The sequence below is a fragment of the Sinohyriopsis cumingii genome, chromosome 4 (genome assembly GCF_028554795.1).
Source record: "Sinohyriopsis cumingii isolate HCF-2022 chromosome 4, ASM2855479v2, whole genome shotgun sequence".
NCBI classification, from domain to species: Eukaryota; Metazoa; Mollusca; class Bivalvia; order Unionida; family Unionidae; genus Sinohyriopsis; species Sinohyriopsis cumingii.
The window spans coordinates 11,859,942-11,873,514 of record NC_142964.1 but is presented as its reverse complement, the minus strand read 5'-3'; the positions used below and the strand labels follow the sequence as shown (position 1 = coordinate 11,873,514).

Below are 13,573 nucleotides of genomic sequence, written 5' to 3'. Positions count from 1 at the left end.
AAAGCCTAATGTCTGATTTACAGTTTTATTTATTAAATAGTCATGTACTTGAATCCAACATAATTTGACAAAGGATTAGGATATGTGTCACGAATCTTGCAGACCACACATGATGGAAGTGTTCTTCTATTTCCCTTTCCAAGGTGATGCCAGATCCAACTCACAAATTGGCGATAGGCTACATATCTGTATGTCCTGAGAAAGAAGAAAAAGGTGTTACGTTGTTATCATTCAAAACATTATTTTCATCAGTCATAATCTTCAATAAAACTTCCTACATTAAGTATGAACAAGAATTTATTTCTGTCAATAGTGATTAATAAAAAGAGCTTTACCGTTGAATTTGTGTACTTTTTTGTTAGATTTTCCAACACTATATTTTAAAATAGATTGTATATTATTGTTTTTTTGCCATTTACTATTTTCCTATAGCAGTCTTCTCCTGGTCCTTTCTTATTTGTATCCTACCTTTATCTTCAGAAATGAACAGTGGAGAGTGAGTACTTGTGCATTCTTGATCCTAGAATAAATACAGTGTTCCTATGAAAGAGATCATTCTCTATAGCTCTAATTATAATACCATGATTGATATCTAGAAGCTTCAAATTAAACACCAGTGTAGATACAAATGGCCTAAAAGGACAAGGACTTACTCATTCATGGGTTCATTGTCATCCAAAGGACCATCTTGATGAACTATTGTAATGATTCCAAGTTCCACACAGTATCTGTTCAAGCATGTAGCTTGGAATGCATCATGCTCTGTGATGCATGCAATGCCCGCTTCATCCATCTTGGCACTAATGATAGACACTTCAGTACAACACAAACACTCGTCTTCAGAGGGCATGGCCTTGCAATGCTCACAATCACACCTGCAAAATGAGTCAAACTTCCATGCATGAGATTTGTACAACAATATAATTTACCCTAGAACTGAACATCAAGCTCCTTATCTATTCTTTCTCTCTCTTTGTCTCTCTGACATACTTACAGTAGGTCAACAAATATAAACATATTTTTAAAAGTAAAATCTGGTCACACTACATATGCATGTACAGATGCACTCAATCACATACATGCATTACCTATGAATGCAGATGCACATAAGCACATACATGCATACTACATATTGTAAACAGGACTAAGATGCTGGCAATAATAACACTAGCATACTTATAAGTCAATATACTGATATAATGTATATTATACATTAGGCAGCACATATCTGATCATAGATATTGTCCACAATTTTTTTGATTTAAACCGTTATTTCATTACACATGTATAAAGTGTACAATCAAGGAATAATATGTCTTTGCGTTTATTAAGTTTACAGAATTTGGGGAGGGATACAAACAATCCGGAAGGTTGTTGTGTGTTAGCCAAGGACATATGCATATGTACACATTGCCTAAGCAAATGGTTATAGTGTTATTAATGACCCATATTAAACCAATGTACATGTCTGTCCCTGACAAGGAAATGTGTTTATGATGCAGTGATGCCAGGGTCAGGATATATTTCTATATTGTATAATTGGTCTGGTTTTTAATAAAGAGAGGGGTGGTGGAAATTGTTGATGGTACAGTTGAGCTTATGCATTGTCTTTCAATTTGAGAGATCCCGAATAACATCATCAGTGGCTGTATTTGTGATTTGATGGCAGATTTACTGTTGAATATTGTGTGGAAGTTCAATTTAATTCATTGAATCGCAAGATACTGTTACAAACATACATACAAAGAATTTTTTTGAATGTCTAAATATGATATTGTTCTTCGTGGATCTTGCCCTAATTAAAATTATTACATGGTAGCATAACGGTATTATCATTATTAGACGATAGACAATAAGTAGGCTGTTACATGTACAATATGATGATGGTAGATACAAACCAATTGGTGTGTGTTGTTCTTCCTCCAATTCTGTAAGTGTTATCTTGATCATCACTTGAAGATTGAGACTGCATAGAATTCTCATCGTCATCATCAATGCTAACAATAGCAGAGTCATCCCTCAGTGGTTCAAATTGGTACGGCTTGATGTCTGTCTCGCTGGCCATGTTTTTGTTTGTATACGAGGACTGGCTAGTATGACGTCACGGGACCACGTGATCTGTCGGCTCATCAAAACTCGGAAATATTCGGCAATTTACGGAATCGTGGTATCTTCTTCGCAATATAATCAAAATCCGCTCACGATATTTTTTTTATAAACATTATTTTCGAATTAGAATTTGAAAAGAATTACGTGCATAAAAGGAAAATTTTCATTTCTAGTCTCCTTTAAGAATACATTTTTAGTCATTAAGAATCATCCATATTTTTGCTGTAATACCCAGACCACTATGCACCATCAGACCATGTGGTATCCTACAGTAGATTAAGCATAAATAAACATAATGAGAAGCTGATATTGTTAGCACCATCCAGGGGGTGACAACTATTTCTTTCTCTTTGATGTGAAAAGACAAGGTTATGAACTTTAATTATTATTAAATGCAACTTAAATGCGAAATTATGCAATGTCAAGAATGAATTTTTTTTCAACCTGAAGCCTCTGAAAACATGGGTCTTGATCTTTTCCATAACAATTATTAAAACTGGAGAAGTTAACTATTCGTGGTGAATTATGTCCCCTTTAAAACCAATTCATCAAGACAAATCCAAGGGTTAGTTATTAAAGTAAAACAATGTATGTTACTCAAGCTGCCTTGTAAGACAAAATTAAAATAATCTTCTCCGGCCACCGGAAACTCGTTTCAAACCTGCATACACTTGACATCAACAATACATTATTTATGCAATTACCTTTTATCTTGATTTAGCGGAAAGATAAAACCTGGAGAAAAATTCAAATGCTAAGACATTGAGAAGGTAAAATCAAATTATTTTGAACAAGTAATTAACAGTAAGAAACTCCTGGCAGTAGAATATTTTGAAAGTTAAAAGCCCTTCATGTCAGAATGGTCTGTAAACTTCAGACAAACTGTTCCAACCGCTCTGGTGGCCTAGTGGTTAGAGCATCTGCCTCGGATGTGGGAGGTCGTGGGTTCAATCCCCAGCCAAGTCATACCAAAGACTTACAAAAATGGTACTAACAGCTGCCTCGCTTGGCGCTCAGCATTAAGAGGTTAGTGTTAGGACTGGTCGGCCTGCTGTAAGGATAATGTGACTGGGTGGGACATCATGCTGTCCCAGTGCTAGGCATCACTATAAACTGTTACACTGCAGACATTGTAGCAATATGACTGAAAAATCCCTGGTTTGGTTTGGTGCATTACGGCACAATGACACAAGTAGGTTATACAGTGCCAGGGCAATGGAAGTAAAGTGCCTTGCCCAAGGACACACTAGGTTAGTTAACCCAGACTGGTCTGATAAGTATGATTTGAACCCACAACCATTCGACCACAAGTTTGACATGCTAATCACTATGCAATCATGGCTCACACATGATCCTTTAAAATTCAGTAAAAATTTTATTTGTGTAACACAGGTATCCTGGTCAAATAATAATAAAATGAATTATTTTATCCAATATTTCAGTCAATAAATGTATGAAAAACTACTACTTTGGAAAGTGATATTGATTGTTGACTGTAACCTAATTTCAGGGTTGCCACTATTCTGTACAACAACTGTGGTGAAGCAAAATAAGGAAAGTTTTAATACTATTAAGTTCTAACAGTATTTCATCAGAAGCATCTGACATGAGCATAGACAAAAAAAGCATTAAAGAAACTAGTCTGAACATTATTATTTTGAACTTTTTATGAGCACTTCTATTTTTTTTAACCTCACCCTTAATATGGCTAGGAAGAGAAGTCACTGCACCCAAATATTAGTCCTGCATGGACCTGGTATTATTTTAGGTTACTTATATCCCTTGCTGGACATTTTAAAGATTCTGATTGGAAATGGGCCTGCATTTCAGTCCCAAAACAGGACCAGAAAAATCTCTGGGACTTTCACCTAATGTGGCAGTAAAGAAATATGGGGTAGTGAAGAAATAAAAGATAATATTGACAACTGAAAGACTGTAATGAAAACATGATACAAATATTGAGAAAAAAACAACCTTGTTTTATTATTCATTGAATTCTTCACTTTTATGATGTTGTATAATTTTGAAATATTGTGCAATGCTATGACATATTTACTTCAATGCTATCAAAAATTCAATGGGAGATCACTAACATTGGTCAAAGTCTCTTCAGCAAATTAAAAATAAGTTATCTCATTTTTTGTAATGGCATCCAACTGGACAGTAGATCGGCAGCATCTGTACAAAACTGAACACACTTTATACAGAGCTGCTTCCTGTCAGATTTGGTCAAATTCTAACTGGCATTTTTGATAGACCTATTAATGATTTTTCTTTTACTAAGAAAGGTAGCCACATAGGAAGGGTTGATTGTCACCACATGCATAATTCGAAAGCACTTCAGTCATGAATGGTTATGGGGAGCTAATAAATTATTATATGCTATCTGAAAACAAACCAAAAATAATGTACTTTTTATCAAGAATAACCGAGTTGAACTGATGCAGTGGTAAACATAAACTTAGTGAGTTGCAAGTTCAAAAACTTGCTATCCCAGCCCAAATCAGCTGCCATGCTGGGTATCTGGGCAAACTACCTCACTCATAATGCCTCAGCACTAACTAGTCTTTCATGTGTGGACAGTCTGTTAAATATGAAATAACTAATAATTCAATATATCAAGGACAAATCTCAAGATGTTACTCACCCCTTGGTGGTGCCTCTCTGGCCTTGAAGCTACTCTGCTCATGGCCCTTGTCCTCATCGAGATAGATTGCTAGTCTGATCTCAGGCTTGGACTTCTGGTATTTACTGTGGAGTAGGGGATACCACTTGGAAATCTGTAGATATTAGTTAGAAATAGTTGTTGTATTGTAGCTCATAAATATAATTAATCCAAATTACAAAAGTACTCTTCCTATACCATTAATACTGGCCGCCATGTATAGCCTATTGTGTGCTGAAAAATGGCATTAAACCCTACAACAACAACAGTACTGTGAACAGAACATTATACATCCACCTCATGCTTAATAGTCCTCTATGTAAATAAGTGAGACATTTGTACAGAAACCATTTTTATTTTTCAGTAAGTGACACTGACCCCCAAATGAATAGGGATCTTTCTTACCCCATATGGAAGCCATTCACAAAGTTTGGTAACTGACAAGTTGAATGATTGCTGTTACTGGTGTGTTAGGAAATAAATGGATCTGTTCTCTAATTGACAGATGGGTGGATTTTTCTAAAAGCATGACTGATGTTCCAATTCATCATGCATCATTGAGTGTTGTTTACCATCTACAGCTTATGCGGTAGTTACAGGAGACTGAATCATACTTACTGTGCAAATAACTGCATGATTAAAAAAAATTATGCATTCAAATCGTGCATGCATGGAAATAGAGATCACTACAAAGCTGTTCTCATTTCCAAGCTGGGTTTTGTTTAGGTAAATATAACAAATAAAAGGGAAATAAACATACCATATTTTAAATTACCATATCTTTTTTATACTTACATTGTGATATTATGTTCCTATATTTATGAGCAAGCTCAATATTAAAGGCAAGATAAATTTTCAGAGTTAGTCACATGTGCATACTGGGAATCATAAATATTACATAAGTGTTTTCATAAAATAAGTGTTACATCTTGGACAAGATTTTAAAAAAAACCATGCTACAGATTTTACTTAATTCTGAAACACCAGCAAATACTAACTTCTCTTCAAAAGTAAGACAAACTACTGCTCACCTGTTTATTATGTGCTGAACGCAGATCTAGTACCACATAACCAATGACTTCCCTGGATGAATTTGTTGTGTCCACTGCATAGCAGTTAATTTTTATTGACGTTCGGTTAAGACGATGCTGCTGGAGTGACTTTTTATCAAGTTCCCAGGCCAACTCCTGAGTAAAATCTGGAGATTCTACATGACTAACAGGATCTGTTGATAGCAATTCACCATCAAATCTAGCTTCTGCAATCAGCTGATGCTTGGGACGTTTTGGAAATCGCCTTCCTAAAGCAGATTAAGGACACTGTATAGACGGTTTTCATGGTGTAAATAATAACTAGAGTACTGTATGTTGTCTTCCTTACAAGGCTGACACTGATTATACCTCTTTACCAGTATATGCACCATGATTTTCAAGTCATATTCAATTAATTATACTCATTTAATGCCCATTAGCATGTTACAATGTTTAAAGCATAGTCCTTAAAAAGTACATACAGATCACTTAAGAATATAGCACAAAGAAAGTACTGCAACAACAAAATGTGACAATGACCAAGTTTTCACCTCAACTGAACTAGGAGTCATTTCAATGTACACTGTACCTGGATATGAAAACTCTCATATAAACTGATAAAAATCCACTGAATACAAGTGTTAAAAAACTTCAGCTAAAATGAAACATAGAGAATAAAAACTACAAATAAGTACATTGCTAACATTTTAAATTATTCATTTTGTTGAAATATATTTTTATTTTTGATTGTAACTGGGGACCACACATTTCTCAAGGCACCCCCACCCGCATAACCTGTCATATTCCTGGACTGTGCAGATCTTGTATGGCACACACAGTATGGTCAGCAAAAGAAGTTGCTCTATCATATGAAAACCTAACACCCTCTTCACCTCAAGTTTGTATTTCTCTTCCCTCATTTGCTTACTTCTCTTACACCAATGTGTAATTTTTAAAAATTAATTTGTACACAAGGCATATTTTTTTTTCTTTTACAATAGTGTTCCATTCACTTTCAAAATCTATTATTTTTTCCCATGTCATATTGGTATGAAAACTTTCCCAATACTATTTACATAAACAAGTATTTTCAAATTTAAAAAATAAAAAATTATGGGTTAAGAACAAAATGTTTATATGAGTTACAAACAATGATGACGTGTGCTTTGTTGTATGCAACTCAATCACTTCTAAACACTTCCGTAAATGAACCCTTGATACCAACAATATAAATTTTTAAACAAGTGTTCCTGTTGTTTTAATAGATGTCTGAAGAAATGAATCTCAGCAAATTTGACAATGATTTTGACATCACTGCATATAACTTTGAACTTAACCAAATTTACTGAATGATCAAAAAGGAATATACACTTTGCTATGATGACATTTGTATCATTACATTAGAATGACAAACATAATAAAATAGAATTAGGATACAGGTGAAGCATATAATTAAGAACGGACAGAGTGAAGCCATCAGATAATCAAGATGTATTTCAGTTATTCTAACCCAGGTTGATAACTATTAAAAAGGGTACTCGCTGATATAATTTAGATATTTCTAAAATATGAGCCAAAGATTAAATTCCATTGAAAATAGATAGTTAAATAAACAGCTACAATGAACGGTCTGCTTTTGATGGATGGAGACAAAACATATGAGGGAAATTAGGAAACTACAAAATAATCTGTATCATCTCATGTTTGTTACTTTTAGACAAACGAGTCTGCTATAACGCCTGACAATCATGACAGTACTAAACAGCATCAACAACAGCAAACAGCGATTCCGCACGATTAGTAATAATAGTCTGACATATACAAGGCTTAAGTAAACACTTGCAATGGAAAACGACGTTTGTGGGGGGTATACTTGAATTTTAGTGCAAATGTTAATCACGACGAACTATAATCTCAATTAGGTAATTGAACAATTCAAAATGCGATCAAATAATGCAGCAACCACCATGTGGCAACAGCTTTGCTGCTAACAGTATTGTTCTAAGGTACACAATTTTATCTTGTAAATAACTTATTTATTTCAAAGATTAATATTAAATAGGTTTTGTAGGTGACAAGTTTTCAGGTGACTTATCCAACCATTTGGGTTGATTTCTCCAACCACTCTAGGGTGACTTCTCCAGATATGATGGGTTGAGTCCTCCTATGGCGAGTTCTTCATATACCCTTAGTCCTAAGACATAGCACATGTTGGTTTTGTTTTAGTGCTATGTCTTAGTATCCAAATAACAGCCTTGTATAGCACGAGTAGTAAAAGTTTCAGGAACATTCTCGCAGCATATATTGATACTCTTCCACAAAAATTTATGTGTAATTAATATATTTGCTGTGCTGTCTTTATCGTGGTGGAATGAAAACATGACACTAGCAAATGGACGCATTTTCATGTTCAGCTGACATACATTTGAATTTGCTGCAATGCGATGGTAGTTGAGGTATGCCAAAGTATGTTCAAGTAGGTTCATATGGCAGATATGTTTCTTGAACAAAACGAAACATTGCTTTACAGTTCCAATAGGCATAATATATTCGTATTCGTTTTGTTAAAGAATAATATTACAACTTAACCTGATTTCAGCATTCTTGGCTAACATCGCTTTCTAGTCAACTGAAATATAGGCCAACAAAACTTGAAAACATTATGACTGTAGAAAAGCGCCATTATTTTAGGTGCCAATTGTGTGAGATATTCTTGAAAATTTGACTTTCGTTACGATGTTGGTCGAAATCAAAATACACTAAACAGTGCTGTTAGTTAGCATGTAAGACCCTGACACCCAAAACATAACTATCAGCGTCAAGATATTACATGTAGGACTACATATACCCTATACCATCCCCCACCCTAGCTACGATGTCATAGCCTCAACTTGATTTTGTTGTGGTTAAGGCTACAAACTGATCCCATATCATGTAATGGAGCAAAAAATATCATCATTAAAGTCAGAAAAACAAAGTGTAGAAATCAACTACATATGTATAATCATGTTGTGAAAGAAGTTTGGCTTATTTTGAATTTATTAAGCCCTTACACGATAAAATAAATTGGCATGGTTACTCTAACCTTATGTTGTCCGCCATGACAGATAACGTGAGACTCTCACTGTGACCCCTTTTCTACGTAAGGCTTGCAAGACCATATTTCGGATATTCTACACTATATTATTATCAATCAAGTGCGAATAATCGCTTCTTGGTGAATTTCAAAGTTGCCAATAAACCGTATTTACTTTTAATGCGCAGAATTTCTGACCCAAACGGCACCAAATTTTTACTACGATTTGTTTACATTTCCAAATAAGGTGTCAATGTCCTTATATGGCACACAAACAAACAAGGCTGAGAACGGAAGTAATCATTATTTTGAAATAATATGGCAGACGATCTAAACGAAAATATCGGCTAAAAAAGGTAAACCAGATTTTACAACTATTTCTACGATGATTTTCGATACTTCCAGTATTAAATAAGAGGACTACTCAATTTATTGGATTATATGCAAGGAATATGTTTAAAGTGTTATTATTAGGCTAAAAGAGCGCCGGGTGTGAATCACACCCGGCTTGCTCCATTAACACGTATATGCTCATGCTAGTACCCTGTCCACGAGGTACGAGTAACGGCAGTCCTACATGTAAGACATAGCACATTTTGATTTTGTTGAGGTGCTATGTCTTACTATCCAAATAACGGCCTTGTATAGTATGTTCTGATGTCATTGACATTGGAATGAGTAATCAAAGTTTCAGGAACACCTCACACATTTGGCAGCCTATATCGACATTTTTCCACTAATTTATGTGTAATTAATATACTTTCTGTGCTGTCTTTATCCTGGTGGAATGAAAATATGACACTAGCAAATGGATGCATTTTCACTTTCCGTTGACATACATTTGAATTTGTTGCAATAAGACAGTAGTTGAGGTATGCCGAAGTAAGTTCAAGTAGGTTGATGTTTGGGATGTTTCTTGAACGAAACGAACCGTTGCTTACAGTTCTAATAGGCATAATATATTTTTTATTCGTTTCGTTAAAAATAATGTTTCAACTTTATCCGATTTCGGCATTCTCGGCTTTCATCGCTTTCCAGCCAACTAAAAAGTAGGCCAAAGAAACTTTAAAACAGGTCCATTTCTTTTGTAAGAATTTGAATTTATTAGAGAAAAGGCATCATAGTAAGTAAAGTCTGATTAAAACATTATAACTTTACTTTGTAGAAAAGCGTCATTATTTTAGTTGTCATTTGTGTGAAATATTCCTGAAAATTTTACTTTCGTAACGATGTTAGTCGACATCAAAACACACTACACAGCGCCATTAGTTAGGCTGTAAGACCCTGACGCCCACAACATAAATATCAGCGTCGGGTCTTACAGGTAGGACTAGAGTAAGGGTACTAATATTAGTACTACCCCCACCCCAGAAACCATTAAAACTTTATACGATATTCGCATGCAAATTAGGCTGAATTGTGTATATTTATTTCATGATAATTCAACAGATTTGATCAAAACAAACTTATCAAAGTTGCCTTTGCCAACTCATTTAATATGTGTATGATCGACTGTCTGCCGCTGGCACCAAATACGAGAACAGACCTGTTCCAATCTTCTATCAAAGCCTTCAGTACCAATAAAGTAAATGAATCTAAAATTAATACCTTCTAATACTGAAATAACAACCAAGAACCTATCTTTCTCCACCATTTTAACAAGGCAAAGAAGACCAAACTTTACAAGTGTCACGAAATAAGTTGAAAAGTTGGACGTTTGAATACAGCCGCCATCTTCATCATGTATCGTATGTTGACACAGGATATGACGTCATATTACTAGAGTGGAACCAGTCGCCGCACAGGTTCTCTCTTTCTATTGTGAGCGGAACATTTCTCACAGAAATATAATTTCTTCTGATGCAAATTTATGAAACAGTGATATTAATTAAAACTACCTTTAAAACTACAGTTTTATTATTGTTTATCGTAAATAAACCATTACGCTTGGTAACGGGGATTCCCGACCTGCGCAACAAGGTGGTTCCTGATTACTTTTCCGGTCGGTAAAATTACGCCGAAGAAATAGCTCTTCAAGTATGTGCCACTAATTGAAAGATGTTTCATTTATAAAGACGATATCGTAAAAACGACCTGCTATATATCCTTTTCAATCAAAATGGAATATCTGGAAAAAATATTATAAACCTTTAACAGGTGTAGGAATTTATTCATGTCTGGCTGAAAGTAGTTCCAGACGAAGAAACAATTTCATGTAGATTAAGAAGGGTATATATGTAAATTTTGTAATCCTCAGGATGTAAATATGGGATCAAGTAACTGTTCTTTAAAATCGGATAACAAAGGATTCAATTGAACCTAATGATTTTCTTTAAATGCACGTAAATACTTTCCTAGCAGAGTCTAGGAAAGGCTTATTTGCCATGAAAGAAGATCAGACCACTTCCCATGTGTGGATCTGTTATTCTTTAAAACTTTTTTCCTAGCGATAGTTTTCGGCCATTCCCTAAAAGAAGCTACAGGATAGCATGCAGAAGCGTGAATACGAAAGAAGTGACGACCACAACAGAAGAAAATCCAGCGCGCGCAGCATGCATAGTTCCAACAGACAAAGCGGGTCCAGTAGTTCTGGCGTGTTGATGGTGGGCCCAAACTTCAGGGTGGGGAAAAAGATTGGCTGTGGAAATTTTGGAGAACTCCGATTAGGTAAGAATGTACAGCAGTATAAAATTAACAAGGTTCTTAAGGCTTGAATATACAAAATTGTGAGCCACAGGTTAAGGGACATCAGAACTTTCTTCGTCCTTTATGATAGTTTTTTTTTGCCAAAGCTGTTTTCATGCATTGTGTAATCACAGAAGCATTACTTTCTGTTTTACTTTTTCTGGATCATACCACCTGCAGGGGTCGTGCTACTAGGCGAATATAGCAAGATTAGGCCAATAAATCAGCCCTTCACACGTGATGATATTGATTTTCGGGTGAGGGGCTGATATGACCTATTCAGTAAAAGCTGCAATTATCTGCATCCATATTTGGCTGCACACATCGGTGTACATGTTATACACTGACTGGTATTTCTCGTGGCTTTGCATCAACCATCGGCAGAAGGGTTCTTTTGGTGACATGTAGATTATATTTCCTGAGAAAATCATATGTTTGTTGATGTGTAAATCTGCCTGAAATAGCACAACCATCTGTCATATGGGCATTTTGAATTTTGCGCTTGATATGGCTATTATTAATTACTGATATGTGTTTAAAGTGCATGCAGGTTTGTTTTGGAATGATTTGCATGCAGCGAAATTGCACATATTAATGAACAGGTGACATCAGACCCACAACGTCATCCTTCAGTATAAACACAGATTTGTGGGGTTGAGTTATCGGACAAAGGAAAATATGCCTTCCAATATGATGACAACGTACCAGCTTCTGTTGTGATACTTAAACATCAATTATGTAAATTGTCATTTGTGTTTTAAGAATATAATCGACAAACAGCACTTTCTAATTTAAATGTTTAAATGAAGATTTTAGCTGCAGCGTTTGCATTATTTTCTTTATAAAATCAGTGGCTTGTTGTAGTGAAGCTAATAAGGGAGCAGGAATATTAAGAAAATCCCTCTTTCTAAAAATAGAGGCATTTATGCTATGCATGGAGCCGTACATGTTCTTGGTGTATGATTCCGTTGGAAAGAAGGGTTTAATATGGTCAGATTTTGACATTAATGCTCCATTGTGTTGTCAATAAAGAGCAAAGATCCTTGATCCACTTTATGTACATTTAGAGGGGCTTGTTTCAAAATAATTTGGAAATCTTTTTATCCAAAAATTAAAAAAAAAATTAAGCTTAAGTATATTAAGCATTTTACCAAAATGCAAGGCTAATCTTAATGCGCCAGTTTGTTACAATTAATTACTGTGTGTATCTCCATCCAAACATATACTTTCCTGTATGAATAAAGTCAGAATGAATACGTGTATAATAATTTGTATGCATGTACGACATGCTTTTGGTAAACATATAACAGATTTTTCAACCAGAAAATAAAGTATTGCTTAAAACTAATGTTAAATGGATACTTTAGAAACTTCAGAAAGTTCAAAACACGGCTGCTCTGATTAAACTTAGAGTACCACGATCAGAGCACACCTCTCTGCTGCGCTGTACACTACACTGCCTATCCATTCAATCCAGAATCAAATACAAAATTTGTTCTCTGTGCTACGTTTCACTGTCGAACTCTAGTCCAACATACCTATCCGGCCCCCCCCCCCAGTGTACACACCAGCAATATACTTATGCTCCTCTTCTGACAATCGTATACTCATTATTCCCACTATGAAAATAAAGTCGTATGGACAGTGTTCTTTTGCAAACCATAACCCAGCAACGTGGAGTGAATTGCCCATTGAACTTAGACACAAAGACACAGTTATCCCATTCAAGATTGCTCTTAAAACTGTTATTTCGACTGCAAGAACAAAGACCTAATAATGTTCACTACCTTAAATATTTACAGCATGTTTTTATGTTTTTACGGTGAAGTAATATATCATGGTCAATTGTGTCAAACGCTGCAGACAAATCAAGGAGGGTGAGGACTGTAATCTTTCCACTATCCAACGCAGAGAGAGTGTCATTTACTACTGTTAGAAGAGTACTTTCAGTACTGTGGGAAGGGTGATATGCAGATTGTACATTGCTAAAAAGACTTTGAATTCAGA

General features: G+C 35.2%; 3 protein-coding genes across 11 annotated transcripts in view; 1 reads left to right on the top strand and 2 right to left on the bottom strand.

Annotated features, from left to right (window-relative positions):
- Positions 1 to 10,631, bottom strand: part of LOC149800631 (centrosomal protein of 120 kDa-like) — a 90,842-nt gene extending 80,211 nt beyond the window's left edge. For both annotated transcript variants that reach the window (XR_016420538.1, XM_089954627.1), the window contains exons 1-3: positions 10,490 to 10,631; positions 5,806 to 6,074; positions 4,757 to 4,889 (exon numbers count right to left, since the gene is read on the bottom strand). Coding sequence is in view for 1 of the 2 variants with exons in the window: in XM_089954627.1 (XP_089810753.1) it covers positions 4,757 to 4,889; positions 5,806 to 6,074; positions 10,490 to 10,535 (448 nt within the window). In the remaining variant the exon portion in view is untranslated. The remainder of the gene's footprint in view (positions 1 to 4,756; positions 4,890 to 5,805; positions 6,075 to 10,489) is intronic.
- Positions 12 to 2,109, bottom strand: LOC149800632 (uncharacterized). Its single transcript, XM_089954638.1, has 3 exons — positions 1,899 to 2,109; positions 654 to 875; positions 12 to 195 (listed from the first exon to the last, which is right to left on the bottom strand). The coding sequence occupies exons 1-3, from the start codon at positions 2,063 to 2,065 to the stop codon at positions 33 to 35; spliced, it is 552 nt and encodes a 183-aa protein (XP_089810764.1). The 5' UTR covers positions 2,066 to 2,109; the 3' UTR covers positions 12 to 32.
- A 284-nt stretch (positions 10,632 to 10,915) lies between the features above and the next one.
- The window catches only part of LOC149800630 (casein kinase I-like), a 123,926-nt gene continuing 121,268 nt past the window's right edge, over positions 10,916 to 13,573 (top strand). For 3 of the 8 annotated variants that reach the window (XM_089954636.1, XM_089954632.1, XM_089954634.1), the window contains exon 1: positions 10,925 to 11,548. In XM_089954636.1, the coding sequence (XP_089810762.1) occupies positions 11,371 to 11,548 (178 nt within the window). In that variant the 5' untranslated portion in view covers positions 10,925 to 11,370. Of the gene's footprint in view, positions 11,549 to 13,573 lie in introns of all 8 variants that reach the window. The other 5 variants (XM_089954635.1, XM_089954631.1, XM_089954633.1 and 2 more) reach the window with 4 other exon arrangements.

Excerpts from the sequence above, each read along its gene's own strand:
- LOC149800632 (XM_089954638.1), bottom strand. The coding sequence starts at position 2,065 with ATGGCCAGCGAGACAGACATCAAGCCGTACCAATTTGAACCACTGAGG. Across the intron at positions 876-1,898 it reads AGAACAACACACACCAATTG|GTGTGATTGTGAGCATTGCA; the intron begins GTTTGTATCTAC and ends CTCATTTTGCAG. Across the intron at positions 196-653 it reads GACAATGAACCCATGAATGA|GACATACAGATATGTAGCCT; the intron begins GTAAGTCCTTGT and ends CTTCTTTCTCAG.